The 26,996-nt window shown below is 39.7% G+C and overlaps 4 protein-coding genes and 2 long non-coding RNA genes across 8 annotated transcripts; 1 reads left to right on the top strand and 5 right to left on the bottom strand.

Annotated features, from left to right (window-relative positions):
• Positions 1-1,328: 1,328 nt before the first annotated feature.
• LOC130687741 (uncharacterized) lies at positions 1,329-2,844 on the bottom strand. Its single transcript, XM_057510924.2, has 3 exons — positions 2,726-2,844; positions 2,393-2,651; positions 1,329-2,329 (listed from the first exon to the last, which is right to left on the bottom strand). Exons 1-3 carry the CDS (start codon positions 2,795-2,797, stop codon positions 1,425-1,427), a joined length of 1,236 nt encoding a protein of 411 aa, XP_057366907.1. The 5' UTR covers positions 2,798-2,844; the 3' UTR covers positions 1,329-1,424.
• A 4,535-nt stretch (positions 2,845-7,379) lies between these two features.
• On the bottom strand, positions 7,380-8,206 carry LOC130687776 (uncharacterized). The gene is made up of 5 exons (XR_009000253.1): positions 8,054-8,206; positions 7,926-7,999; positions 7,737-7,827; positions 7,599-7,669; positions 7,380-7,509 (listed from the first exon to the last, which is right to left on the bottom strand). It is a non-coding gene; the product is annotated as an uncharacterized LOC130687776 (long non-coding RNA).
• Positions 8,207-9,241: 1,035 nt separating this feature from the next.
• LOC130687772 (uncharacterized) lies at positions 9,242-12,334 on the bottom strand. 2 transcript variants are annotated; one of them, XR_009420816.1, is made up of 10 exons: positions 12,198-12,334; positions 12,069-12,139; positions 11,820-12,011; positions 11,578-11,755; positions 11,342-11,521; positions 10,716-11,114; positions 10,372-10,651; positions 10,222-10,317; positions 9,460-10,152; positions 9,251-9,281 (listed from the first exon to the last, which is right to left on the bottom strand). It is a non-coding gene; the product is annotated as an uncharacterized LOC130687772 (long non-coding RNA). The 2 variants fall into 2 exon arrangements; XR_009000248.1 differs by having other exon boundaries at positions 9,242-10,152.
• Positions 12,335-12,783: 449 nt separating this feature from the next.
• Positions 12,784-20,371, bottom strand: LOC130687766 (serine/threonine-protein phosphatase 6 regulatory subunit 3-like). The gene is given in 22 exon segments (XM_057510955.2): positions 12,784-13,810; positions 13,898-14,219; positions 14,283-14,443; positions 14,534-14,700; positions 15,194-15,202; positions 16,590-16,772; positions 16,835-16,932; positions 16,998-17,177; positions 17,242-17,339; positions 17,390-17,473; positions 17,569-17,779; positions 17,871-17,935; positions 18,020-18,217; positions 18,279-18,431; positions 18,489-18,630; positions 18,702-18,815; positions 18,886-19,100; positions 19,170-19,307; positions 19,369-19,642; positions 19,707-19,786; positions 19,847-19,954; positions 20,047-20,371. Coding segments are annotated over 21 exon segments (3,126 nt in total). The 5' UTR covers positions 19,907-19,954; positions 20,047-20,371; the 3' UTR covers positions 12,784-13,636.
• Positions 20,372-20,586: 215 nt separating this feature from the next.
• On the top strand, positions 20,587-23,357 carry LOC130687765 (probable tyrosyl-DNA phosphodiesterase). The gene is made up of 13 exons (XM_057510954.2): positions 20,587-20,785; positions 20,862-21,131; positions 21,197-21,479; positions 21,544-21,550; positions 21,620-21,735; positions 21,836-21,930; positions 22,020-22,197; positions 22,273-22,534; positions 22,602-22,717; positions 22,799-22,832; positions 22,906-22,995; positions 23,047-23,133; positions 23,190-23,357. Exons 1-13 carry the CDS (start codon positions 20,704-20,706, stop codon positions 23,298-23,300), a joined length of 1,731 nt encoding a protein of 576 aa, XP_057366937.1. The 5' UTR covers positions 20,587-20,703; the 3' UTR covers positions 23,301-23,357.
• A 407-nt stretch (positions 23,358-23,764) lies between these two features.
• On the bottom strand, positions 23,765-26,599 carry LOC130687754 (high mobility group protein DSP1-like). Of its 2 annotated transcripts, none has more exons than XM_057510940.2 (5): positions 26,454-26,599; positions 24,579-24,789; positions 24,333-24,508; positions 24,116-24,275; positions 23,765-24,048 (listed from the first exon to the last, which is right to left on the bottom strand). In XM_057510940.2, exons 2-5 carry the CDS (start codon positions 24,732-24,734, stop codon positions 23,968-23,970), a joined length of 573 nt encoding a protein of 190 aa, XP_057366923.1. In that variant the 5' UTR covers positions 24,735-24,789; positions 26,454-26,599; the 3' UTR covers positions 23,765-23,967. The 2 variants fall into 2 exon arrangements, with proteins under 2 accessions (XP_057366923.1, XP_057366924.1); XM_057510941.2 differs by having other exon boundaries at positions 24,579-24,737.
• Between the last annotated feature and the right edge of the window lie 397 nt (positions 26,600-26,996).

The following is a 26,996-nucleotide window of genomic DNA, read 5'->3' as shown; positions in this document are numbered from 1 at the left end:
GTTTATCATTTCAACTAATCAAGTTGACAACAGCGAGCGATAGTCAATTTGCATCATGGCAACAGGAAGGAAACGATTTGAATGGTACAAAAAAATCTAGACCACAATTTGCCTACGTACCTCCTACTCGAAGTGCGTCGTATATGAAGTTTACTTTAGTTATCGATGAACTGTGATATTAGGGTTCAACACAAGACTAGAAAGATCGTGTTCCCCCCCCCGGCAAGTCGGTGGGGACTCTGGGTGAAACTGACGTTCGTTTTACATCGTCTCGGCCGTATGCAACAGATAGTTTTCTTGTGTGTGTGTCGAAACATTGTCGGTGTGCACAAATGAGATAAGAAATAGAAAAAAAAAAATCAAACATACGCACAGACCAAACGAAAGATACGATGCTTTACTTCTCAGCTGACGACGAGGCCATTCAGTGTGCGCGACAAGATAGCCAAATGTATTTTTTTTCCGCCGAATTTCTTTTCTCACATTACCACATTTCCCCCAAAAAACCTTGACGTTTAACACAGACGGACATGTTAATTCATTCACGAGCTTAGTAAATAATATACGCTGTACAATATCAGAGTGCACGTTCAAACTCAGTGGTTTTCCTGAGCGGATTGAGCAGGGCTTGTTAACGAAAGTTCAATTGCTTCATCTGCACTGGCACTTGCGCTTGCTTCTTGTTGCTCAAACGCCGAATTGAGGTGTGATCCTGCGACAGCCTCTTCGTAACTTGGTGGCAAATCTTCCCATTTATAGTCTGGTGGAGGCTGGTTCTGATCGGAAGCGTTCCGGTTAGTCTCGTCCGTGACCGTGTACATATTGTGGAGATCAGCCATCCTGCTTGCAAGATGATTGTTCGTTTCTGAATGAGGTGTAGTCCTAGCATTGGTAGTCGATGGATTTGATGAGACGGCCGACATGCTTTGACGGAAACACCAGTAGAATAGAGTCACAATCACCAGGTAAAAAACGATCCAGGCAAAAATGCTGTACGGATCCATGGCCGAAGATTCGTAGCAGATTTACAACAGGGGCTTTTTAGTATGTCTTCAAGAGACTGGATGAGGAAGCAGAATAAACTCTAAGATCGACATCTAGTAAGAAATCGAACTGGGCCTTACGTAAGGGACAGGTAGCCAACGTACCAAATGCAACTGTGAAGCCTATCTGGCGGTCTCCTCACTTTGCTTATCGGTAATCAACAAAGCTCCAACACACTAGATAAATTTTTTTGTTCACGTTTAAAGGTCTCTCGGTGTAGACTTGCCCTTATGTCATGCAATGGTGGTTGTTCTTCTGAGAAATGTTAAATCATACAACGCGTATTTATTGCTGTAGAAAAATTATTGTATATTTTGTAGTATTTAAACACATGCAACCATACAACCCAAGTACATGGCATAACGATATTCGTTTTGATTTTAGCCCAACAGAGAAGAAGAATCGACAAGGAAGGTATCATCATCGTCGAAGATATCGTCGAAATCATCATCAAAGTCATTCAAGTCATCCAAGTCATCATCGTCGATGAAGACCGTCGGAATGGATGGAACGAACTTGTTGCTATTGCCTCTAACGATCCAGCGTCCGAAGTTATCTCTAACGGTGGTGGCCTGGCCGCTGAGCAAGGGATTAATCCTTACGTTGGAGAAGGCGGGAGGGCGAGAAACAAATCGTTGCACACCGTAGTTCGGGTAGAAAGGATTACTAGAAGCCGTCGAAACCACCTTAGGCTGCCTTTGACGATTCTGTTTAATCACCTGGTAATTACCACCTGACACTCTAGTCGGCTGGATGACAGTTTTCTTAGGCGATGTTAGACGGACAACCTGCTTCTGGTTAGATATTGTGGCTGGATTGACAAGACGGACGTTATTGGAAGTCTCTCTGTACGACGATTGATCCGACGAGGTTACACGAACAACAGAAGGCCTCTGACCGGCATTGGATGGATTAGTAAACGATGTTTGAGATGATGGACCAAGGCGGACAACGGATGGTTGCTGACTGGAAACTTTGCCAGGTTTAACGACACGCAGAATGGAAGATGGATTCTCCAACGATGTTTGGACAGGGGCGGTGGTTACACGAACGATGTTGGGTTGTCCTTTATCGCGAACACCGAGAGATCCATCGAAAATGCTGTCGGGGAAGCCATCACGGTCGTCATCGACGCTCAAATACGCATAGTCTCGATTTCGCTGATCCACAGAGGATGCAGACGGATACATTATTGGGAATTCCTTGGCGCGGTTAGCCTCTGGAAGTGAAGTTCCCCTCACCTGGTATCCTAACGATTGTCCATTTGTCGATCCGGCAACGTATTCTACGAAAAAAAAGGGGGCGTATTGTTTGGCATTAAGAGCAGAAAGGCTGTTTTGATACGTACCAAACTCTTGAACTTCGCCGTTTGGATCGATGTAACCGTATTTTCCAGTGACGAATCCATCGATGTCTCTGTTTTCAACACGGAATGATCCGTCCGCAGACTCGTAACCGAACGTGTACGAGCCATCGTCATTGTGCTGACTAATCTGGCCAAGGATTTCCGTGTTTGTTCTAGAAAACTGGATCGCCGGAGACCTGGATACGACGTAAGGTTCTGGAGCTGGAGCAGCCAAGGCGTAAGTCAAACCAATCACTAGTAACTGAAATTTAAAGATAGCAAAACATTTTAGAATCGTTTTTGTGATTTGGTTATTCAGAAAATATCATTTCTTACCACGGTATTCATCTTGTTAGATCTTGAAGAGCTAGTAATGAACAGTCCAAGTGGATGAGATGACTGTGACATTTAGTCGGTCATCCGCCACCATTTTATACCACGAACGGTCAAAAGACGGACGTACAGTTGTGGTTCCCAGATTTGCCACTTTCTCCACCAAACTACTGGTGCCTCACGGCCAACGTCTTTCAAACTTGTTACATCCCGTAGTTTTTTTCTTCTTTACCGAACTCCCGATTTTTTGTGAGCTAATCTCATATGGCCCGTTACTTTCTCTCTCGCTCATATCGATTGTGTTTTATAAAGTAGCATCACATCCAATAGATTTTTTTTTTCTTCTGGTGGCTCGAACGTGCGGGTAGATTGTCACAGTTCTTTCACGAAACCAGTATGGAACGAAATCAATCGCGAGGTTAATCAGACAAACCATAAAAAAATTGGGCTTACGCAAGGACCTTACGATACTCTGCTGGTTGGTCCATCTTGTCCATCGCAGAGAAAGGAACTTTCGGGAACGGAAAGTCGTGAACCCAAACTGTGCGTTCTACATGTTAAGAATGTGAACGCTTGTCTTCATTTTGGACGTGCGGCCTTCGGGATCGCCAATCCGTGTGCTATCTATCTCAGTTGTTTTTGTGTGGATTCAGCAAGAAAACAAATTGTTATGCGGGCGAAAAAAAAAGAGATTGAGATAGTAAAAGTATTTTATGTTTTAAAAAAAAATGCAATAACGGAGAAAAGGTGTGCTCACGATGATTGACTAAAACAATTAGTTGTTTTTGTGACGAAATGCTGGGTTGAGATGTTGAAATTGTCTGGTGCCTAAATGTCGTTCGTTTGCATTAATCAGTTAAGTTTTACTTACAAGTAGCAGATAATAGAAACCTTGTGTTAACGAGAAAATTTTATCCGACAAAATAAGCCCGGCCTTATGTTTTTTTTTATTAATTCAAATACTATTAGGCCAATTAAAAAATAAATTTTATATTCGTGATTAGCACTCCATTCTGCATTGAAATCCTGTATTTTAAGTCAAATTTGAAATTTGGCCAAAAATGAAAAAGTGAGAAGGCCTTCTTACTTTTCAATTTTCGTCAAATTCTAGATTTGGTTAAAAATACATTATTTTGATTCGAAATTGATCGCTGATCACGAAAAACGGGTACATTTTTATATTGGGTTTATCGATTTTGATTTAACTGTAAAAAAGAGAAGGCCGGGCTTATTTTGTCGGGCTAATTTTGTCGGGCATAAAATTTGGTCCTATTAAAAATATTACCATTCAATCTAGATAACTTAATATGATTCTGATTCAAAATTTAACAAGGAACACGATTATGAAATTTGTTTTTACATAGAGTTTATAGTTTTTGAGTAATCAAAGAAGTTTGATGTGTCACGCTAGCGCTGTAGCGCACTGGCGCGCTGGTAATAGATTCGATTTCCACCTAATTTTATATATTCAAAAACAATAGGTTCTACATAAAAACAACTTCCATTTTCGCGTTCCTTGTTTAATTTTGTATCAGAATAACATATAGTTATCTAGATTTAATGATATTATTTTTTAACAGGACAAAATTTTAAGCCCGACAAAATAAGCCCGGCCTTGTGTTTTTTTTGTTTAATTCAAATACTTTTAGGCTAATTAAAAAATAAATTTTATATTCGTGATTAGCATTCCATTCTGCATTGAAATCATGTATTTTAAGCCAAATTTGAAATTAAATTGTTTGTGGCTATCGCCATCTACCGATCGATAGCAGTAAAACAAAAAGAAAGGCCGTTTTTTATTTTTTTTTTTTTTTGGGGGGGGGGGGGGGCTAAAACGGATTGCCATAGATTTGCATCAAAGTTACCCATTCGGCAACCCAAGTGTGCATATGTTTTTCTTTGATAATTATTTTATTTGCTACTTTGGTTGGTAAACTGCAATCGTGCCCAATATTTTTGGCTTTGCATTTTAGGTCAACTCTTAGGTGATCTATACCTGATCCTGTGTTTTAAAGTGATCTGCTTTCACAGCTACATTTCTGTGTTCTTTTCCGTTGGCCTATGGTTATGAATTGAGGCAAGTATATCTATTATGCTATGCCACTAAGTACTATAGGGAAAAGAACAACTGAGGTTGATTGAGATCTATTCTGATTCTCCTGATATCCATCTCAACATGTTTTTATTTGCTTTTCAACATCCATTTCATAGTCGTACATGTGGCTTTGATTAATATTACCATAAAGACTGCCGAAAATGGGTGTAGTACGGAAACCCAAGAATGGCATGAGTTCAACATCAAACATGGATTAGGTACTATTCGGTTTTTTGTCTATCGAAAAAGTATTTTTAATGCTATTATTTTGCATTCACAGAATTTTAGCGGGGGATCAAGTCAAGTCTGGAAGTGTTACAGGATGGAAGAGTGAGCCTACAGTTGAAACGACACAGAGTGCATTACCATTAAGGTATGAGGTAAATTAATAGAGTATGCACATTGTCTAATGAGAAGTACCATCTTGTGTAAATGAATCATGTATAACAGCAATCCTTTATAGTTCTGTCACAGCTAGAAGCCTCAAATAATTCTGCTTCTCTTGCTAAAGAACAACTTGTCCTTTACGTTCAGAGTGCTTGTGAAGCTGGGTACTTAAATGGCCCTAAAGATGTTTCACTTCGCTGGCATTGCAGCGATGAACATCATACATGGACTCCTTAGGTATGAAAGGAATTTCTTGAAAAAATTTTGAATCTATGACAAAGCATTTCTCCTCCTTTTTGCCAACCATGTCTAACCTACAAAAAAAAAAAAATTGTCCAATAAGAAAGGATTTTCAGCATACTGGGAACACAACTATCAACAATGCAACATTCTACGGCTGCTATTTTATCATTCAAGAGCCTTATACAATGATTTTCATCTGCAATTTGTATGGCCTTTCCCAAGCTTCTGCCAGAAGTTGAATCTATGAGTCATGTAAGTCACATCAGCAACAATTGAGATGCTTAATGGTGTTGTTTTTCTTTTCTCAGTATAGGTTAATAGTAACATTGGATCTGAAAAGATTCTTGGTGGGGCAAGGCACTGAATAAATTGTAATGATTGAATGGATGACATGACATTTCTATACTTCATTCGGATTCCCAAGACGGTATTTTATATTAAAAAAATTGAAGTGCATATCTGGGCTCCCTTCCTTTCCGTAGCCCCGTTTCCCCTTGACTCGTAATAAGCCCGTAGGGGGTCATGCCCCTACTGTACGGTATATTTAAAAATAACATATACCGAGGTTTGGAGGGCTCTGGCCGGAAAGGGGACGTGGGGGTCCGCGTAGTCCGATGATGTGTTCACGGAGGGCGACGTGGCTACCGACAAATCCGAACTAAAGGTTAATCGCTCCAGTAAAAATGTTCCAAATCTTCGGCTCTTCTTCCGGCTTCTCTTAGCCAATCACCGGGTAATCTCCCCGGTGGGTCAACAAGGCAGTGTCTCCCCCTGCCTGGGTTGACGGCAACTTTTGAAAGGGCAATTATGCCTTTTTAAAGTTGCAAAAATAATTTTAATGTGCAGAGAATTGTCAATAAAATTTTTTTTATAAAAATATTTTCTGCAAAATTTGTTTCTTTTTTGTCTGTGTTCGTGTTCACACTTTACAGTTATAGCCTTTTTTTTATTTAGCTTACTCAATCCACCTTTATTATTTATGCCACCTTCTACAGTAAGCATTCTTTCCATTGGTTTAACGTTTAACTGGGATTTGAACCACAAACCTATAGCATTCCAGCATAGCGCGCTACCGTTGCGCCATGACAGTCCTTGTAAATATAAGGTATGATCTTGATGCGTATGTTAAAATAAGTTCGTCATTAGGTTATTATGGAATGCCTATCATGATATAACAAATTATAGATGGCATAATGGCAAAGCTACTGAATTGCATGCAAGATTACTTGGGTTCGATCCCCATATCAGTCAATTGAAAATCTAAATAAATAAATGCAAATAATAAATAATGTTACTTAACATTTTATTTTCCCTCCTTCCACCCACAAATCCACCACTATACATATTCCACATAGTACAACATACAATACATACATATATACACTTAAAACTAACCCGTTGGCTGCCACGCCATCTTAACTACGGTCGCTACGTCGCTATCATAGGGATAGCGACCAAGGGGGCCGGGTAGGCCGGGCTGATACGATGATGAGACCTTTACGGGAATGCACACCCCAGGTCTCATCTATCGCATCGATCAAGGGAAAGTCCCTATGGTGCATTGCCTTTGGGGCCATTCGGCCAATCTTGGGCAGTGGCGCTGCTCCACTCCATGGCAGATAGCCATGGAGCAGAACAGCGCGGCCCGTCCCTGTCAAGCTACAAAAAAAAGGGGATAAAAGGTGCGTGGCAGCCAACGGGTTAGTTAAGAATAGACATTGCAAAACACACACAATACCAAAACGACGAGGCGAAGACGCGGCTACCACGAAGCAAAGACGGGATGGCGGGCGAGGCGAAGGCGGGGCGACCACGAGGCGAAGACGGGATGACCGGCGAAGCGTAGACGGGACGACGGGCGAGGCGAAGACGGGATGACCGGCGAAGCGTAGACGGGACGACGGGCGAGGCGAAGGCGGGACGACGAGCGTGGCGAAGGCGGGACGACGGGCGAGGCGAAGACGGGACGACGGGCGAGGCGAAGACGGGACGACAGGCGAAGCGAAGACGGGTTGAAAGGCGAGGTGAAGACGGGCGCGGAGAAGAGGAAAAAGGCTTTGTTCTGTAACGTAAATGTAAAGAAAAAGAATTACTTAGTGGGAAATATAAGATTGCTGATGTAGCCAAATGTATGAAAGCAATTTAACTTACTTCTGTTGTCCAATGGCTAGAAATACTGTAGGGCCAGCAGATAGGCAGCAGACAGCAAAGAGATGGCAGTCCTATGGTTGAATATTCAATTTAAAAAACAAACAAACTATACTAGGTACGAGAAAAATTTATGAATACCAATAGAAATTGTATTGAGGTACATGTCTATGTCTGTTGGTAGGCTAAGTAGAGATTACAATTGTCGAAATGGCTGTGGTTACAGTTGGCGCTGCAGCATAAGACGAATTTGGTGCACCAATTAGATTACAATTGACAGGCAACCATGAGCGGGTAAAGATTAGAAGAATAATATTATGGTATTCCTACCCATAGGATTTGCATCTTTGGTGACATTCCTCAACGGGAAGTATCCTTTACAAATGAAGTTTCATGAGCTAAACCTTAAAAGAAAAATCCACTAGTGAGATTCTGATAACAAAACATTAGTCTTATACCTCTCAATGAGCACCAGAATAGTTTGATGAATGCAACATAATGGGTTGCGAATAGTTCCTTGGTTTGACAGCTGACATAGGTGATTACAAGACATGTAACATAAAAACCAGCATTTTGTGGGCTTCACTTGCAAAACACACTCTAGGACAAAAACACACAGAACCACCATTAGATTTGCTTGAATTTTCCCTTGGAATATGACATACTTCACAAAAACTTTCGAACACAGGTTTCACTACCCCCACAGTCACCAACTAAACAGTAGCACAGCAGCGTCATCTTGTTTTCCAATTAAGAACCGAAATATTCATAAAAATTGAAAATCTTGTTTTTTCGAGACGGGAACTGCACTGATGTGAACTCTTTTAACAAACTTCTTGAGCGTGAATCGAGCGTGAATCGAGCGTGAATGGCAAATATGGCCCCCCCCCCCCCCCATATTTGTACCATTTCAATTTTCTTTAAACAAATGTAGCGACCAAAACCATGAACAGCATTTTTAAAGTATAGCGATTTAACATGTTTTTGAGCCCGGATTAGTCACTGTTTTTTATTTATTTATCCAAAAACCTAGATATTTCTAGGAAAATACATAATTTGGGTTCAGAATTCAACAAGATGCTTGGTTGCACTTCACATCTAGAAATTTTGCAACTTCACACATCTCTGGATTTCAAGCTAGTAAACATTAAGTCTGTCTGACAATACAATTTTCTTTCTTGAACAGCTGCAACGCTATTTCGGCCATGTTTCACGGAAAAAATTTTCCACTGAGACAAGGGCATCGATTGTGCGTTATCGTGTGCTATTTCAATTAACCAATCACCAGACAAGGAAAAAATTCTGCGAAGCAACTACAAAGCTACATGGCTGCCAATATATACTGCTCCTATTTGTGATAACAATGTATGAAAGGTAGTATCAGCAAATGGTTTTATTGTTGTTTTGTTTCTAACCTAACCTTAAAATGCAATCCTCGCTTTTTCTTTTGTTAGTGATGAAGATGGAATTATCTGTCCTACTTCTTTCTGTCATAGACTGTGGGGTCCACCGTTACAAAACTCTACATCAGCAACGATCGTTTCTCACTGCTCAGAACCTGCAAATGTCGTGAATGAAAAAAATTTAGTTAAAAATAATTTAAAAAATAGTTGTAACACCAAGCATAATTAAACGACTTGCCTAACTAAGGAAACCGCTGGAACCACAATGTTTGTCTCCACAATCCTGAAATGATTGAAATGACAAGCTTTGCATTATTTCATTAATTCTAATTTTAAAAAAAGGAAAAAGCCTAACTGCATAGTTGAACAGTTGGCTTGATGCCTTTTTTAAAAAGCAAGAAGGTAGCAATAACCATTATCTCAATGTGCCTGTCGTGCTGACTTTTAAGGACACGAGTTACCGTGAAACAAAAGAGAAATAAAATAGGTAATTCATTGATGGGTCTTGCTGTTAGATGTTTCTAGTACGTCGAGGTGGTGGTGGTGGCGATGAGGTATCATCCTTAACAAGCTCAGGTTCGCTAGTTGTTTCTTGCCATCACGTGTCCGTTTCGTGGCCGGCACGGCCGGAGGTTCATCCGCCATTGTTGCGGCAGATACTGCCGGGCCCTTCTTTTGTCGTGAACGTTTGGCGGCCGGTGCTTTCTCTTCCTCTTCTTTTTTCAGTAGCGGCCACAGTCTCAATGTCGGGGTCGCGTTCCAGCTGGACAGAGACTTTCTTCTCGGCCGGTGAAGCCGTCTTCCGCGTCGAACGGGTGGATCTGACTGGCGAATCCGCCGTTTCGGCCACGTCAAAATGAACTTTGAGTGCGCCCTTTGCGCGAGTAGATCGTCCATTTTTGACGGATGTGACTCGCGATCCATCGTTCGCCTCCGGCTCATCTGGCACGTGATTGGCATGGATGTCGACAGCGTGTCCGTTGCCTTCGTGTAACATTTCTACATCATCCAATCCAGCAACGTGTTTATTGGCTTTCGTTTCACCACGACGCCTTTTGCCTTCCGGCGCTTCCTTCTCCGGAACGGAGACACTTTTGACAGCATCTCGACGTGTTGTTTTCTTCGTCACCACGACATCGGCTTTTATTGTTCATCTATATTAAGACAGTAAAACACCATTAGGCATAAAAACTCTTAATTCATATATATATTTCATACCTTACATGATTCGTGAGTTGATTGCTAGCATATTCTTCTGACAGAAGCTTCGGAAGAGACATTTACGATTTCCGTTTACGCTCACCATGGATGCTGGTAGACTAGACATTTAAAGTTAAGACACTTTGCCCAATTCCAACAGTTTTGATTCTTACTTGTAAGTTGTTATTGCACGAGAATGCAGCGACGAAGTCCGGCGTCTTTTTGCTGTCGACAAAAACGATAGTCTTGGCATCACCGAGATCTTGTAAAACTTCGATCAGCTTAGCTCTCTTATCTCTTTTCCAGCACTGAAAAAAACACCTGTTCAACATCCGAATTGGTGCTACCGACAATGCCTGTTGTGAAGAATATGTAGTCTTCCATGTACGTCGCAGCCAGCGCTTGTACTTCATCTAGGAATGTAGCCGAAAACATACAAACACGACGGATTCTCTACAGAGAAACAAATAGTATTACATCAGTATAATCTCATACTCAAAAGCCATCGAGGACATACTTTCGGATGCATCGTTGGATGATTGACAATCTTTTCAACATTGGGACCGAAACCCATAACAAGCATTCGATCAGCTTCATCCAAAATTTAAAACCTGACTCCCGAGAAGTCAAATACTTCATGGTCGAAAAAATCCTTGAATCGCCCCGCGGTCGCGACAAAAATATTGCACCCAGCTTGAATATTTGACCGCTGATGGCTCGTGAGAGTTCCTCCATATATAATCACAGACTTTAAAACCGAACTGTAGGAGAATTTACACGCCTCGCGGTCAATTTGAATGGCCAATTCACGAGTGGGTGCGACAATTACAACTTCTGGCTTTTGCCCCATGGCATGAGACGCACCAGCAACACCTTGTTCTAACAATATGTTCATAACCAGTACCAAGTACGCCGCCTGCATAAAAAAAACGTAAAATTTTAGATGACTTAATCAACGAATATCACGAAGGGTTTGTTGAGTATCTTAGATGCAATTGGACCTTTTAGTAGTCGCAATCACAGGCGTGCCCACTCAAAATTACTTTTACTTCAACTTACCCAGTTCATACCGACTCATTCGAATAAAGTCAGTACGAGGGCATCAAGGTTTCAAAATTACACTGCGTTAATTAGTTGGATTACCGTTTTCCGGAGCCCGTGACCGCACAAGCAATTAAACCTGGCAAGAATAACTACAACTGAAGCTTTCTGGATAGGTGTTGGTTTTATGTAGCCAGAATTCTTAATGTTTTGAAGTAGTAGTTGGTGCAGGCCGGTCTCTTCAAATGATGTTATGTATTGAAGTACATCTTTTCCTGTAGCCTAAAGAAAACCCAATAGATATTTTTAAAAACATAAAGTTTCGAGAAATGGCTTACATGGAGGACGATTTTATCAAAATTGTTAAAGCGTTCCCACATAGACGATGCCCTTAAACAGTTCCTTTTCATTGCATGTCACAGCTTCTGGAATCTATTGCTCATGTGGCTTTCCATCTTCCGTCAATTCACTGAAGAGATTTGGGCAGCCTTTCATGGTGTGGTCAGCTTCATTACACTAGAAGTAAAACAATGAACACTGGAACATAAAATATTTTTGTGAAGATATAATTGAAGTTTACATCGTAACAGTTGCTGTCACCAATGCTTCCTCCTTGAGGAAAATCCCTTGCTACATTGCCCTCTTCTTCGTTAAAAATGAGCACTAAAAATGATGTTTCTTTCTTTTTTGTTTATCTCATGGCAGGTACGACTTCCACCACCGCCGCGACCCTCTTGTGGACAATCCTTCGAGAAATGTCCCCTTTCCCATACTATAAAAAGCACCAAGAAGTTAAGTTCGAACACATGTTTCGATATTTTCATCTTACTTTGTGACGTCAACGGACCACTACCGCCGCCCCCACCAGCTTGTGGACACTCTGGCAAAATGTCCTTCACACTGTTAAACAAAACCATTGTTTAAAGTAATCACACTAGGAATACAAGAGAACACTTACCTTGTGACCCTGGACAGAAAAAATGTAGATCAGAATGAAACAAATAAGATTATATAGAGGTCAAGAAGTAAAATCTAGCGAGGACGGTCTATCTAGCGAGTAAAGGTAGACAGCAGACTACACGCGTTAAGCCAATCTAAAAATATGCCTAAAAAAAAAACTGTCCGATGAGCCACGGTTTAAGGCGCCTCTTGTGGACGCAAAAGTCATTACGAGAAATTTTATCCGCCACAAACTAAATGTTTTTAAACATTTAAAGTACTTATCCAAATGAAAATTTAACTTGAGAAAATTAATATGTTTGAGTAACATAAAGACGTTATTGTGTATTATTTTCACAGCGCAACAACCAATAATGACTTTATATTACTCAAACATATTATTTATACCTAAAACAAGCAATTATTCTCATTGCTATTACCTATTACTGAATTACATTCATTATAATTGCTGCATCACAAAATGGAAAGTTAATAGTTAACAGTTATAATAATGAAGTTAAGTAGAATATAACAAAATAATTATTGTATAGTTATATTTTAATAAAATAAAGTTATTAATTTAATAAATTATATATTTATGCGGCTAGAATGCGTAAAGTTGTATTTAGAAAATTAAATAGGAATCTGGCCGATAGATGACCATAGCTGTAAAAAGAAAAAAAAAGGCCGAATTTTTTTTTTTTGGGGGGGGGGGGGTAAAACGGATTGCCATACATCTCTTTATCCTTATTTGTAACAAACCCAAAAAGAAGATACATCTTAGGGAACACTAGCCGAAAGAAAGCGCTATAACTAATCAGCCTTTCAAGTGTATGACAATTATCATCTTCTAGTTTACAAAATCCACACTTAATATTGATCTATTTATATTTGGAAGGTAAAAGGGGGATCATGTTCTATTGACTGTCACCGTTTAAGCAGAGATCAGGCAGCGCTAGTTTACTAAACTTTCAATGGACAAATAAACCACCATAAAAGATAAATAAACCAATGGTCTATCTTAATTTTCCAGATATTATACTAACTCACAATAAACATGATATTTGTTAATGAACTAAACTGATTCAACTAACATCGGACGCATTCTAATAGAAAAAGAAGGTACCAACTGGAAACCAACTAACAGAGTAAAAAACGGGATGAAAATCGTAAATTAATACTAAAACGAATACCTTATATGGAGGTGGAGGGTAATACGTTGCAATCAAACAAAATTAATAGAACCCATGCAAAACAGTCGTCTCATCCGATTGCCAGACAATGCTTTTCGAAACTTTAAGTCACCTAATTGCCAAACCATTGTTTGAAGCCTGCAACTATTTCATAGTTAATACAACTTTCGAAGAATGTGCGACTAATACACACCAATGTACACTCAGAAACCAATTCCTGGCGGCTGATTACCTGTACAATCGAAAATTTTCACGTCAAACGGGATTAGCCAATAAGATACGAGAACACTGCGTAGTAGTGGATAGACGCACCAAGAGCGACATGAATATGCCAAATGGCATGCGCCAATGGAATCCGTCCGTCAGCTTTGAAGAATATAAGACCTATAATATAACAGGCCCCTCCTAGTTTTAATTCCCATACTCCTTGAAATTCGTCCTAAGGAATGGAGATAAGGAAAAGATTCAACCGTTATTTGTTATAGCAACTTGTTAGTTTCAATTTAAAGAAATAGGAGTTACTTACGCCATGGACGAAAGGCAAGGAGGGCAAGAGTCCTATAAGGACGTAGATTAACGTTTCCAACCATTTGTATTTTTCGTGAAAGATCTGCTGGTAAAGAATACCCATAGCTGCCAGAAACCAAACGAGCCATCGCAAATCCGCAGCTACAAGAGAGCTGACTCCAAACCAAGAAAGAATCGTTGGAAGAAGCGAGGAAGACGATTTGTTGCTCATTTCCGCAGTAACGTTAAGATTTGGCACTAGAGATAACCACGGGAAGTATGATGAGGCAATGAAGATATATATCATAGCTCGGTCTCCCCGATGCAAGACTTCACGAATTCTATTTTCAAAACATAGAAACTTAAGTAGGACAAATAGAAATAACATGGTGTACTGTGGATACTTGCTGTTGTTGCACAGGCAACAGGTTGTATGGAATGCAGCCGAGACCGTGAACAGCAAGATCAAGGCAATTCCATAAATAAGACCAGCCCAGAATTGGGTGGGGGTAGCAGCGCGTTGCACCAACGCCCAGGTGGCATAAACAGCTGGCAAAATACATGACTTGACGAAAAGCAATTTTATTCATTATTATTTATGTTTCTGTGTTAGAACATAAACACCCAGCGTTGTTTATCATTAATGTATTCTTACCCCATGTGAGACAATGTTGGCTATTTGCTCTATTAACGTTGGTTGGTAGGCTTCTGTTGGTTTTGCTGGAACATTCTTCCATTTTAACCTATATCCCATTATGTGTGCACATCAAAAGAAGATTCCAGGTAAATTTTTACTATAGTCATACTTTGTTGGCAGTGAAGCTCTCAACGATGATAATATTTTCAAACTGAACTGGTGATAACCTTGCAGTTTTGGTCTCATGGCAGTGTGATTTTTTTCACTAACAGAACTTGACAAAGCTGGCATTCTTCAAAATGGTAGTTATGTTTCACCACAATTCATTTGCTTGTAGAGATCTGAAAATATATATCATGAAGGTTCCTTGTAAAGAATTGTGTCACACATCATGTGGTAAAATACCGTTGAACAATATTCTACTCTATTTAATTATTTAAAAAATTGTGAAGTGAAAGTTATCAACAGTTATCAAGCTTAAACAAAAGATTTCATAACACCTAATAGAAAACAAACTGTCACCTGGCAGAACAGGTGGGAAGCTTTCCTGGTTTTAAATTTGTCGTTACAGGTGCATCAAACAAAGATGCATAAATGCAAATAAGTATAATACCAACGATCAACTCAATTTGGGTTGGCTTCCGTAATCGTTACTTAGTATAAATACCGTCTATCTACCTGTGGCAACTAGTATGAATTTCGTGAAACGACTGTTCAAGTTGTATCGGGTTCATCAACATTTTTACTTATCGCTTTTTTGTTTTTTAACAACCAGGAAGCATTTCTATAGTTGGTGCATAAAAAGAGAAAGTTGTTTCGGGTGCATTTTTGTACTACACACTACCAAATGCCATGATCACCAGGCGTCTTATATAATATTTCCAAGGTTGCCCTCATTGTACTGTTTCTGCTTTCCAAATTCCAAGTTCCAAGTTTCAACATAGTTTAATATGTATGCCGCCAATGGCGCTGGCTACTGCCGGCATTTGCACTCTTGTTTTCGTGTTTTTTTCTATAGTCGGCATAATCAATATAACAACACTAAACGCTGACGCTGTGCCACTGAAGTGGTACTTGCTAGTCATGAACGCTATATAAAACCATTCAAGTTAACGCGACTAACAATGCTCCAATCTGTAGCCAGCCTGTAGCCCAACAGTACCATTACTTATACCTCTGGAACTCGTATGTAGTTTTCTTGTGTGCACCCTTTCTGCCGCAAAGCTTAACAATAGATAAAACAAGAAGGTAGTTTCTATTAAATGAAGAAACGCAATCCATCAGAAGTCTTCGATAACAGGAGCAGGTCGCATACATTCTCATAAGCACATATTATGACCTTCCTTTTGCTTTAATTCTCCCATTTACTTGCAAAATGTAGGAACAAGCTATTAAAGAACGGAGAAGTGACCATAACGACCCTTGATCCTGCCACTGCCGTAAAAAAGCTACGCGCTAAACTGAGAACCATAAAACAAAATGAGAACCATAAAACAAAATGAGAACCGAAAACAAATTCCCGACGAAGTTATAGGGCAGTATGCTTATAACATTCGATACAGCAAAATCGGCAATAACTATTTCTATTACAGATTTAGTAAATATCTAAGCGACCCCTTCAGCACCCAAGGCAACGTTTAATTCTAGTATAGACCGAGGCTCGTGTAGGATTCTGCTCCTCTTCCTACGAATTACAACCAGTTTTCAAAGGAAAGAACCGGCACACATTTACATATTCAGCACGCAAGCAGATACAACGGATGGTGAAGGAAATCATGTAGACCAAACAAAGGATAATTTATGTCTGTAAAGTCGCTGAATTTCTCGCTGCGCTAAACAGTGCCATTTGTTTGGTCGCAAATGACGGATGGGTCAGGTCTAGAGCCAATAAAATGAAAAAGAATGCGGGATTACAACAACCCCAAAAAAGAAAAGGACGACTCTTACAGGTGCTCCTTAGGAGATGAATTTGGGTTCTGTCGATGCTACTAATGGTATGTTTTCAGAAGGACCTGAAACAAAAAGAAAAAAATTTGGGTTATGCATTCAGATATGTCAAATATGATTTAAAAACCTGCGCTTGGGGAATCAGATACTTCCATAGGAGTTGTACCAGCCGGGTTATCAAAATCTGCTTTAGAAAAATTCGCCCAACTTTGTTCTTCTTCTTCGCCTGCGCTACAAGTTGGGACACTTTCCCAAGGATTTCCGGCATCTGCTGCCACTGGGATACCTGAATCACCATCTGACGCCCAGGCTAAAAATTATGACCAGCAAGCTTTATTCTAAATAAAATTAAACCCGTAAAAACAGACTTACGATCCAAACTATCAATGTCCATCGAGTCATTCGCAACGTCAGCAATTGTATTCTCTTCATCAGAAGCCAAATCCGGTCTGACAGTGGATGCGTTTTCACTGAACAAAACCAGCTGCTATGTTTTTACGGTTCAAAATATAGATACAATGTTTTGATGACTTACCTCGATCGTCTTCGGCTTTGTAGCCACGTTTCGTTGTCTTCGGCATCAGCCTCATCATCAAGCGTTTTTGGTCGCGTATGCATCCGTTCATTGCAAACCTGCTCGAAGAGCTCTGATTGCTGCGTAAGCTCATCTCCTTCTTGTGGTAAAGCTATATTCGCCAGCATTTCAGGCTGTGGCCTTTATAGTTTAAATAAAAATTGCACTTCAATGTCACTTTCATCGATTATTAGAATTATCTGACCTCAACTGATCGTCGTTATCATTAAATTGTGTATCGGCAAAACCAAACTGGTTGACAATGTGCTTGCTCATGACTTCCATCTGATATTCAGCAAACACCTAAAGACTGTAGTCGATAATTTGCTAACGAAAGGTTTTAAGGTTCTAACCTCCTGCGCAGCCGTATCCTTTGGTAAGCGAATTAAATCCGATTCCTCTTCGTCGGAACTAACACGGGGCGCTACCATATGAGACTGAAGGGACAGAAAAGGGAAAACAATAAGTGGTGTTCAAGAAAAAAAAAAAACGTTTTAACGTGCTTAAGTCGGTTAAGTCGCATGAAACTTACAGTGACCGGAATGATTTCGTTGTTGCGAATGGCAGGACCTACTTTGTTTTCTACAAAGTTATTCCACCGAACTCTCAGTTCCTCAGGAAGGTCTTGCATCAATTCTTGAATTCTGATGGCGTTTTTCCCTTGCTTTCCGAAATCCATTACGTAATTTGCCATTCGAATTAAATGTCCCATATAACCTTTCCTGTGGCCCCCTTGCTGATTCCTAAACAAACAAACAAAAAAAAACTGAACATCCCAAATTAACTAAACTAAATTAATAAACTATGAACTAGTTCCAATGTTAAAACTCCTACTCGTGTTGGTCGTTGAGTTCCCAAGCATCCATTATACGTCGAACGATGCACATATCGATCATCAGCTACATATGTTTCAGTAAAGATAAATACATAATTAGCTTAATTGAATGTGATGTACGTAGACCAGTAACAAAAGAATTCATTACGTAAGAAAGGAGACGATGCGTGGAACTCGTGGGTTGCTCGGATTGGGTTGTGAGTTCTGTTCGCAAAGAACAATCGCTAACCGTCAACTGGGTTGACGGTTGAAGCAGCTCAATCGGCTCCAGTCCCAAAACGTACTGGATAGAGCGCTCCACTTGAGCATGGAGAAAGTTATTGTGACTAAACTCTATCATCATATCCTAAAAAAAAAGATAACACTTAATCAAAATGATTGAATCTTTCGAAGATTACAGAAATTACCAAAAGCAGAGGAAAAGTATGAAGAGAAGCAAGTTCGTTTTGCACTTCGGAGCTTCCAGTGGCAATCAATGCAGCCAACAGGCGAGTCACTTGTAATCGCACAAAACCAAATGGTTTGTTGCACGCGCTTATGGCAACATCACTTTCATTTTTCTACGTAGTAAATAGCATTAACTGTTGCAAAAATGCAATACTAGTAGAGAAATTTACCACTTGGGGAGGCTGCGAAAGAATCTGATGGAAATCTTTTAATCGAGGAATAAGAGCTTCCACTGTGTTTCGAATACAAACTGTAACAACTGGATCAGGAGGAAAACGGTCATAAACTTCTGGCTCGCTGGACAATAATTGCCTAGATAAATAGCTCTTATAGTTCTAAGATTCCAGACGAGAACTTGCCATACTACACAAATATGAACTTACGGAGGCCTGCGAACTTCTAGTAGTGTCAGTAAAACTGTAATTCCATGAACAATAGAACTTTCGCATATTTGACTGCCTAACATATTTTCCAAAAGGCGGTCCACCATGGCTTTTCTGTTATGGTTACAATGAATGAAAACTAGGGCAATTTTTCGTAAACATTCCATATTGCAGTGTTGCTTACGATTCCAACGCGCAAAGAATAGGGTCAACTTCCACTGTTTCTCCTTGATGAGCCTGTTCCGTGCTCATCTCGTTTGCTACGTTCTGAGCATGCATATCACGCAGCAAGCGTAGTAAATCACATAATAGTTGTGCAGCGTTTCCATGCAAATCAGTTTCAGTTTTTTCAGATAGCAGACCAAGTAAATTTTCCACAAAATGCTCCGAATAAAGCCACTGTGCAACGCGTGAGGAGAGAAAAGTTTTACTTGATAATCAATTATTAAACCAAAACGCCTTTTTCACCTGAGCAATTTCCAATCTGGAGTTTTTATTTTCAACACAGGTGACCAACTTCAATACTAAGTCCATTATGGCTGAGGTTCTTAAATGTTTCAAAAGCTGGGGAAGAAACCCCTCCTTTGTTTTCAGGTACTCAAGCATCTGCGGAAAAAAAGCCTATGGTTCAGCTGATAGAATCCAAATCTAAAGGTTATACTAATACCTTATCAGCTTTTCTCCCCACAAGAACTGCCATAGTTTTACTAAAAAAGGAGGCCATAAGGGGATTGAGTGGAGGTTCATTAAAGATGAATTGGCATAATTCTGTCAAAAGACTCTCATCCATCACAATTGCATCATTGATGATGGAAATGTCACAAGAAAGCAATTCAGCTGCAATGTTGTTGTATTTAAAACGCACAGCATCTGCAGCCTGAGCTGAAGGTTCCTTTGTAACCAAGCAAACAAGTTCATGAAGCACTTCAGATTTCACCAAGCTGTAAATTAGGACACCATTGGTGAATTATCTGTGATTTTATTTTATTTTGTACAAGAACTTACAAATTAACAAGCTTCCTATTGCTGCTTTTGCATTCTTGTATTATATCATCTTCATCCATTAGCCTTTGTAATGTAACATCCTAAATCAATGAAGGCAACTGTTAGAAAACTTTTAAAAAATTGAAACTTAACTAACTTACCTCATCATTAAGGAGATTGTCAATGTTGGTGGTGCACATATTATTAAAACGCCAAAACATTTTCGTAAATTTGAAGATAAAACTCCTATGTCAAAATCCAGTCAACACCTAAAAGCAATGAAACATCAACTGTAAGTGAGGCACTTGGATTGCTTTTAACAATTGTAGAAAGCACATAAAATAATACTTTCTTATAATACCAGTGGTTTGCTTTATCTGTTGAATCAGCTATAACACCTACCAATTGTGGCAAAAATTCTGTGTAATTTTAGCTCAAAGGACAAATATTGATGAATGTTGGCAGAACAGAAAACGAGCGCTGCATAGATTCATAGGGGAAACGGACGCCTCACGCAAACATGAAAGTATCTGACATTCGTGTCACAAAAAATTGTCTGCACTTGAAAATATTGCTGCCTTCGACACTTAAGACACCAACAATTAATGGCCTTCTTCTTCCGCCCCACTTCCCTAGAAGTAACTTGGCGAAGGCCTGGGTATGTCGATAATTCAAAATTCTTTAATTCGAATTATCTTCTGCAAACACATTTGATAGTTATCACTACGGTAAGAGATGTCATGAAAAACAAATTATTCGACGTGTGTTAGGAAAAATCTAAAAAAGTGCCCACTAATACAATTTTGTAGTTGTAGGAATCGAATACAATATCAGCCATCTAGTGGATAAACTGCCTGTGGCTGGCCTTAGTCAATATATTATTGAACTTCATAACTTTGTGTTTCGAACGTGTGATTTTATAAATTTCTCTATCAAAGTGCAGAAACCTTAATTACCAAAGCCAAAAAAAAAATCTATTTTTTCCTGAAAGTTCAGTCTAAAGTAATAGTTGATTACGATGGATATAAAAGAGTGTACGTATGGTTCAAAATGTTATCGGCGAAATAAACAACATTTCCTTGGGTTTTCTCACCCTTATAGTAAGCATTTTTATTAGCTCTTCCGCATAATAGTAAAAAATGCGAAGGAATTATAATTTACTGAATCATATTGCAGTTGAAAATGTAGCTTCAAGAATCAACAATGGAGAAATTGAAGCTGTAATGTCACTTGGATTGACATCAGATCTTGTTGAACAAGCACAAGTTGTAGCTGAGCTTATGGAAAGTGGGGAATTGATCCCTAAAGGACAACAAATACCTGAAACCTCTGTTAACAATAAAATGAGAGGAGTCAAACGTAATGCTTCTGAAATGATGCAAACGAAAGCTAGCCAAGATGCAGAAGTTACTCACTTAGAACATAAAGAAAAACAGCTAAAATTAAGTACAGTATAATTCACTAATACCACAGCAGTGGAATGGTTGCAAAAGTTTTTTTGATTTTAACAGCACCATCTGTAGATAAGAATACCTCTGCCACCATTGAAAGCTTGAAAGCACAGACAAGTGCTGGGAGAGAACTCAACCCTCAACAAAAGGTTGAAGCTTCTGCTCCCATTCATTATTTTCTGAGTGCAGTGGCAAATGAACCAGAAACCTGGGACCAGCCCCTCACCCTTAGATTTACAGACTTGTTCCATCCATCACTAGGAGTGTTGCAGCAGTCAATGCAAATGAATTTCATGGTAGAACTTGGTTGGCTACTTGCTCAATATTGTCAACACAAAGTCCAGTAATTTCAGAAAAACACAGCACCTAACTGAATGATTTCTGATATTTGTTTTGTTTTATATCAGGAGAAAGGTGACATTAAAAGTTGTAGAATCTTTTTAAAAGAACTGGCTTGTTATAATATATCAATTACACTTGAAGCCGCTGTTGGTGATATATGGAGCAGAATCCGAAGAACTGTCAGAAGCTAAAAGTCGCGTACCAACCATCAACACCATACGCGTGAAACCTAAATATCCATTTGGTAGCCACCATACGTATGTACACGCTGTTCTTCACCCATAGTCTTCCATTTGGAATCATAATATCTATTTTCTTTATCATTATTATTATTATTTGTTTTCGTTCTTTTTAAAGAAAAATGTCCGCGTTGTCCTACGAAGACGGATCTTTGCGAATTGTTGTTCATACTGGTAACCTCATCGAATCCGATTGGGAGGACAGAACGCAAGGTATTCGCCGCAAAAAATTGTTTGCGATTCAGTATGCTATCGCTGGACACGTTTTTTTTTTTTTTTTTTTTTTTTTTGCTACTGTGTAGGAATTTGGGTTAGTCCTTCCTGCCCACCATTATTATCCAAAGCCGGTGAGAACACGGGAGATGGAGATTCTGTTACTGGTTTTAAACGCGACCTTCTTCGCTATTTAGAAACCTATTCGCTTGTCGCTTTAAAACCCTGGATAGAAAAAATTCAGCAGGCTGACATGTCCCATATTAAGTAATTCCTTGCATAGAAGATTATTGTTATTTAACTTACGAATTAAATGGCGATTTTTTAAAACTACATTTTCAGTGTGTGCTTTATTCCTTCTTCACCTGGATCTCACCCAATCCATCCAGGAGCCAACGAAAGAGTGCCTAAGTGGGGTCATCTTCACTTATCCTGGCTATTGCAGCAGCATTCCTCGTCTGAACCAGATGATACAGTCATCATGCAATGTTCTTCAATTGGCTCACTTGGTCCTTCACCCAGCAGTTGGCTTGTTGGTGAGCTGGCCGTATCAATGGCTGCATCCTCGGGTATGGCCAAACTGGGCCAACAAACCGTTCAAGTGGTAGATATTCTGGATGAATCAACGACGTCGTTAGAATTCCTACTTTGCTGTGTATACTTTTTACTAGGTTTATCCGTGTGCCCAAGACGTAAAAGCTAGCATTCACGGGATGGCTGGGGGAGGCTGTCTACCGTACACCCGTCAAGGCCATAATAAACAAACATGGCTCACCGGATTCCTCCAGTAAGACACCTTTAAGTAGCAAGAAAAAACGTAAATAAAAAACATTTGACACTTACATTTAATATGTTTTCTCCCACAAAGCAAATGGCGAAGCGAAAGCAGACTCCGAACAAGGGTAAGATTAATTGCTTTCTGATATAACTTTCCAAGGATCACTTGAAGAAAATAATGTAATTATCACTCAACAGGCAATGCCACATATAAAGTCTTATGCGCGAATTAGCAGTGATATGGCAAGAGCTTCATTTTTCTTACTCACCAGCGGCAATCTTTCAAAAGTACAGAATTCAAATAAAAAATTAACTAAATAATAAAAATGTTCTTACCAGGCCGCATGGGGAATGCGGACCAACAAGGGCGCCACCATAATGATTCAGTCATTTGAAGCTGGTGTACTTTTCCTACCGAAATTTGTCGTAAGCATATAATTTAATTTTCCATATTTAAACTATTACCTTTTTATAATTATTAGTTTGGAGGAAGTAGTTTTGAACTAGGTAAGCAATTACCTCTTCCATACGATCTACCATTGACGAAGTACGGTGACAGAGATGAGCCATGGTTCATAGATAATATGCGTTGAATGTATGAACAATGAGATAAAAAAATATAATGGAGGAGCAGATTTGAAACATGGAAAGATGGGATGTGTATTCATTGCTTTGTTTCTTTAAATCGTTTTTTCAAAATGATGTTGGGACGCGGAAGTACGAAACAGAACGCCACAAGAAAATGGAGAAATGTTAGTTATCATTTCAGAAAACCGGCTTCCTTGGTGAACATATTTCGAGAGAGGAAATTGGGAGTCCGATGTAAAAGGACCTCTGTAGAAGAGGAAACTTGTTTCACGCCTTTTAAACCCAATCGATAATGACCAAAACAAACGGAGTGCGGGGGAGGAGAAAAACCCCCTAACGAAAATGGGTGATGTTCACTTCGATTTGACGGAATGAAACGGCTGCTATTGCAAAAAAAAGAAGGAATTTTTCAAATATGTTGAGAGGCGAGGGTGTGGGGAGCTGCGAGCGATTTCTGTTGTGTCTTTGCCTTCCTCGTTATGTACACCAGTCAGCAGTTTTTTGGGTGAGGGAATGAGGATGATACGATGACGATGAAAATAAAACAAACATGAAGATACTCTGGCGAACACATGTCTAATTGGAGTAAAAAAAAAAAATAAATGCGACGGGGATGAAAAAGAGCCGGAGGTTTGAGGAAGGAAGGAGCAGAGGTAAGTCTAACGAAGATGTTTACTCATCATCATCGTCATCATCATCTTCATCTTCTTCGTCAGCCTCACCCTTAAGCTTCTTCTTGTAGGCATTATTTTCCTAACACAAACATACAATATGTAATTTGACATACTTAGATTACTTATTGTCAGTATGATTCACTTACTCTTTCATAGCGAGCCTTATCCTTCTCAGCCATGGCTTCATATTTGGATTTGGTAGCTTCATCAACTTCTCCCCATTGCCGACCAAGATCTTTCGCGATATCTCCAACAGTGTACTCGGGGTGGGCAGCCTTGACATTGGCACGTTCATCATTGCAAAACCTAGATGGACAAAACATGTTTATAGGTAGCCGTACATGAAACAAATAGAGAACTTACCAGAAGAATGCTGATAGAGAGCGCTTTGGAGCATTGGGATCCTTTGCCTGCTTGCGTTTACGTCCCCTTCCTGCACCTTTCTCAGCAGGTTCATAATGCCTCATTTCATCATCAAAGCGAACTTTATCACGCTCTGCCATTTCTTGAAATCTCTTCTTTTCTTTATCACTCATAGTCTACAAATGTTAAATGTTAGTCACAAAAGTCAATCTCGCACACTACTGGTACTGGTATAGTAAAATCCACCTTCCATCGTTCAGCACACTTCTTGGAGAACTCAGAGAAAACAACATTCTCATCGGGGTGCTTCTTCTTGTGCTCTTCGCGGCATGTCTGCACAAAGAAGGCATAAGCCGTCATACGACCACGGGGTTTGTTAGCGTCAGCCTTGGCGCGTGGCATTTTTTGAAATCGTCGATAATTCGAAAAGCAGCAAATTCGTAAATTTGTAAAAAACCTTTTAAAAAAGAAACATCTGTTATTTATATTATTTAAGAACATCTCACGATTACAGAATATTTAAGAAAACGAGAAAAGAAAAAGTTCAGTTTTTTAGGACGCCATGACAGTTAGGACTTCTTTGTTTCCATTTAAAATTTGGCGCCCTTGCTTTATACCGTCCATACACGCGCGTCTGCTAGAGCTTGCAAGCCGACTTTGCGCCACAGCAAAATGTATAATCTTGTTTCCAATAAAATCAAACGTAAACGATATAATGTCACCAAGTGACGCAAATGTCACTACTTCATTCATTCCTAACTAAACGCGCAGTTCCAATAAAATAAAAATGTGATAATCCAACATCTACATTGCCAAGCACAATTTCATATGCCGGTTCGAGACCCGAAACATTAAAAAAATCATTCCCTTTTCCCAACTTGACGAGCAGAGCAAAAAAATCAATACCGCTTACGTATCTTTTGTCTCATGTCATCTCTATCAAAAAATCAATTTTTGGGAATATATATTATTGTCAACTAGGAATATCTAATTAAAAGTTGCCATTTTTACGACTTTACTGATTTTGGACCTTTCAGACACAAAACCGAGCTAGCAAATAAATTCCACTAACGACAGAATGCACGGCAGGCACGGCTTTTGAAACAAACGGTTAAGTTTACATATAAACTTAAATTATCACATTTTCTGAGGGTAAGACGTACACAAACTTAGCCGTAAAACCAAAAAGAATCACAAATTTTGAGGCGCTCGCTCACCAGTATAGAGTAAAAGCCCGAGAAAGAGACTACGTAAAGCGCGTCGGAGAATCAGTGAGGAGAAATTTTTGTTCAAAGCCGCGTGGGGGATGGGTAACGCCCCCCTTTAGAGAGGAGGGGCGATCTATAAGAGCGAGCCAACTGTGTATAGCCTAGCGGCTACGGGTAGAAGAGAGCTGGGGGTTGGGGGGACGCGATCGTACATGAGGAGACCCAACTGAGGAAAAACTTTGTCGTAACGACACGAGGCACACGGCCAAAAAACTGGCATTCAACAAAGAAAATGGACGACAAGTCGACTAGAAAATTATTTAACAGTTATTTGATTAAATGAGATTTAAAGACGAATTAATAGTATTTCTTGAATTATTTACTTGTGCGAAGACAAAAATCCAAAAGTTATATCTAGGATTGCTTGGGCTACGCTGTTGGGTTTTGCCGCTGTTAGACGACTGGCGTGTTAACATGGCGTGCATACAACGAAGGGAAATGGGAACCATTGCAGCCAAGGCAAACCAGCAAGTGTACCGTGGTTGGACCAAAAATGAAGGGAAATCTAAACGCAATATATTGCAAGACACAAAAAACTGAAATATTTGCTTCTGATGAAAAGATCGCTATCTTGGATTGCTAACTGTCCATCGATTTTCGTCGAAATCTGAGGAAAAAGAAGAGGAAAAATAGCAACGCGCTTCTCTTGGCGGCCATAGCCATAGACAGAACACAGAAGGCGAACCCGTTTTTACAAAATAGACTTTCCTAAACAAACACTGCAGCTGCCATACGTAACAATATGAAAAATAATTGCAGTAATACGTCGACAAAATTTCACTTAACTTTCTAAAATATTTAAATAAAGCAAACGCGAATGATAAATAAGAATAAATGAAATTTCGAAACATACCTTTAAGCCGTGAGTTCAGTACAACGAGGGCTATCTCGAAGCATACAAAAGTCCACAGGAACAGTCTGTGTGCCAGCGTATAAGAACCTCCAAAGAGTGGGGAATATGGCAATGGACTAGGGACGGGGCAGCCAATGAGAATTTGTTTTTTTGAATTTTCAATTCTGGCGCCTAGAGGGCGGCTAATCCTCTTTCTTCTTACAGAAAGTGCTCTTGCGTGGCACACTAACTGAGCCCCTATTGGCCTACAAACCTTTGGGGAAACCTTGAGGCAAGATTTTATATAGCCCCACCGTAACACACACACACACATCTACACACACGAAACGTTAACACAGGAAAATAGGATGGGGAAATCTTTATGCACTGCGAAGGGGAACCTACCTACCCTAAACCAACTAGACACTGTATAATAGGACTGCTATTCGTTAAAAACACAAAAGCGGCGCCTATCTGGGTAGAATAAGTAACTTTTTTACGAATGTCCAACTTAGATTTAATCTTTGAACTTTTCGTTCGAAAATTTCTTGGATTTTCTTCGAT

Source organism: Daphnia carinata, chromosome 4 (genome assembly GCF_022539665.2).
Source record: "Daphnia carinata strain CSIRO-1 chromosome 4, CSIRO_AGI_Dcar_HiC_V3, whole genome shotgun sequence".
Taxonomy (NCBI): Eukaryota; Metazoa; Arthropoda; class Branchiopoda; order Diplostraca; family Daphniidae; genus Daphnia; species Daphnia carinata.
Note: the sequence above shows the minus strand (reverse complement) of the source record. Positions and strands in the feature narration are given on the sequence as shown.

Bases quoted from the DNA above. Each gene is read 5' to 3' on its own strand.
- LOC130687741 (XM_057510924.2), bottom strand. From the start codon at position 2,797: ATGTCACAGTCATCTCATCCACTTGGACTGTTCATTACTAGCTCTTCA. The intron at 2,652-2,725 runs GTAAGAAATGAT...TTTAAATTTCAG, and splicing joins CTAACAAGATGAATACCGTG to TTACTAGTGATTGGTTTGAC. The intron at 2,330-2,392 runs GTACGTATCAAA...TTTTTTTCGTAG, and splicing joins CGGCGAAGTTCAAGAGTTTG to AATACGTTGCCGGATCGACA.
- LOC130687765 (XM_057510954.2), top strand. From the start codon at position 20,704: ATGGATATAAAAGAGTGTACGTATGGTTCAAAATGTTATCGGCGAAAT. The intron at 21,132-21,196 runs GTACAGTATAAT...TGATTTTAACAG, and splicing joins AGAAAAACAGCTAAAATTAA to CACCATCTGTAGATAAGAAT. The intron at 23,134-23,189 runs GTAAGCATATAA...TATAATTATTAG, and splicing joins TTTTCCTACCGAAATTTGTC to TTTGGAGGAAGTAGTTTTGA.
- LOC130687754 (XM_057510940.2), bottom strand. From the start codon at position 24,734: ATGCCACGCGCCAAGGCTGACGCTAACAAACCCCGTGGTCGTATGACG. The intron at 24,276-24,332 runs GTAAGTTCTCTA...TTGTCCATCTAG, and splicing joins TCTCTATCAGCATTCTTCTG to GTTTTGCAATGATGAACGTG. The intron at 24,049-24,115 runs GTAAGTGAATCA...TGTTTGTGTTAG, and splicing joins ATAAGGCTCGCTATGAAAGA to GAAAATAATGCCTACAAGAA.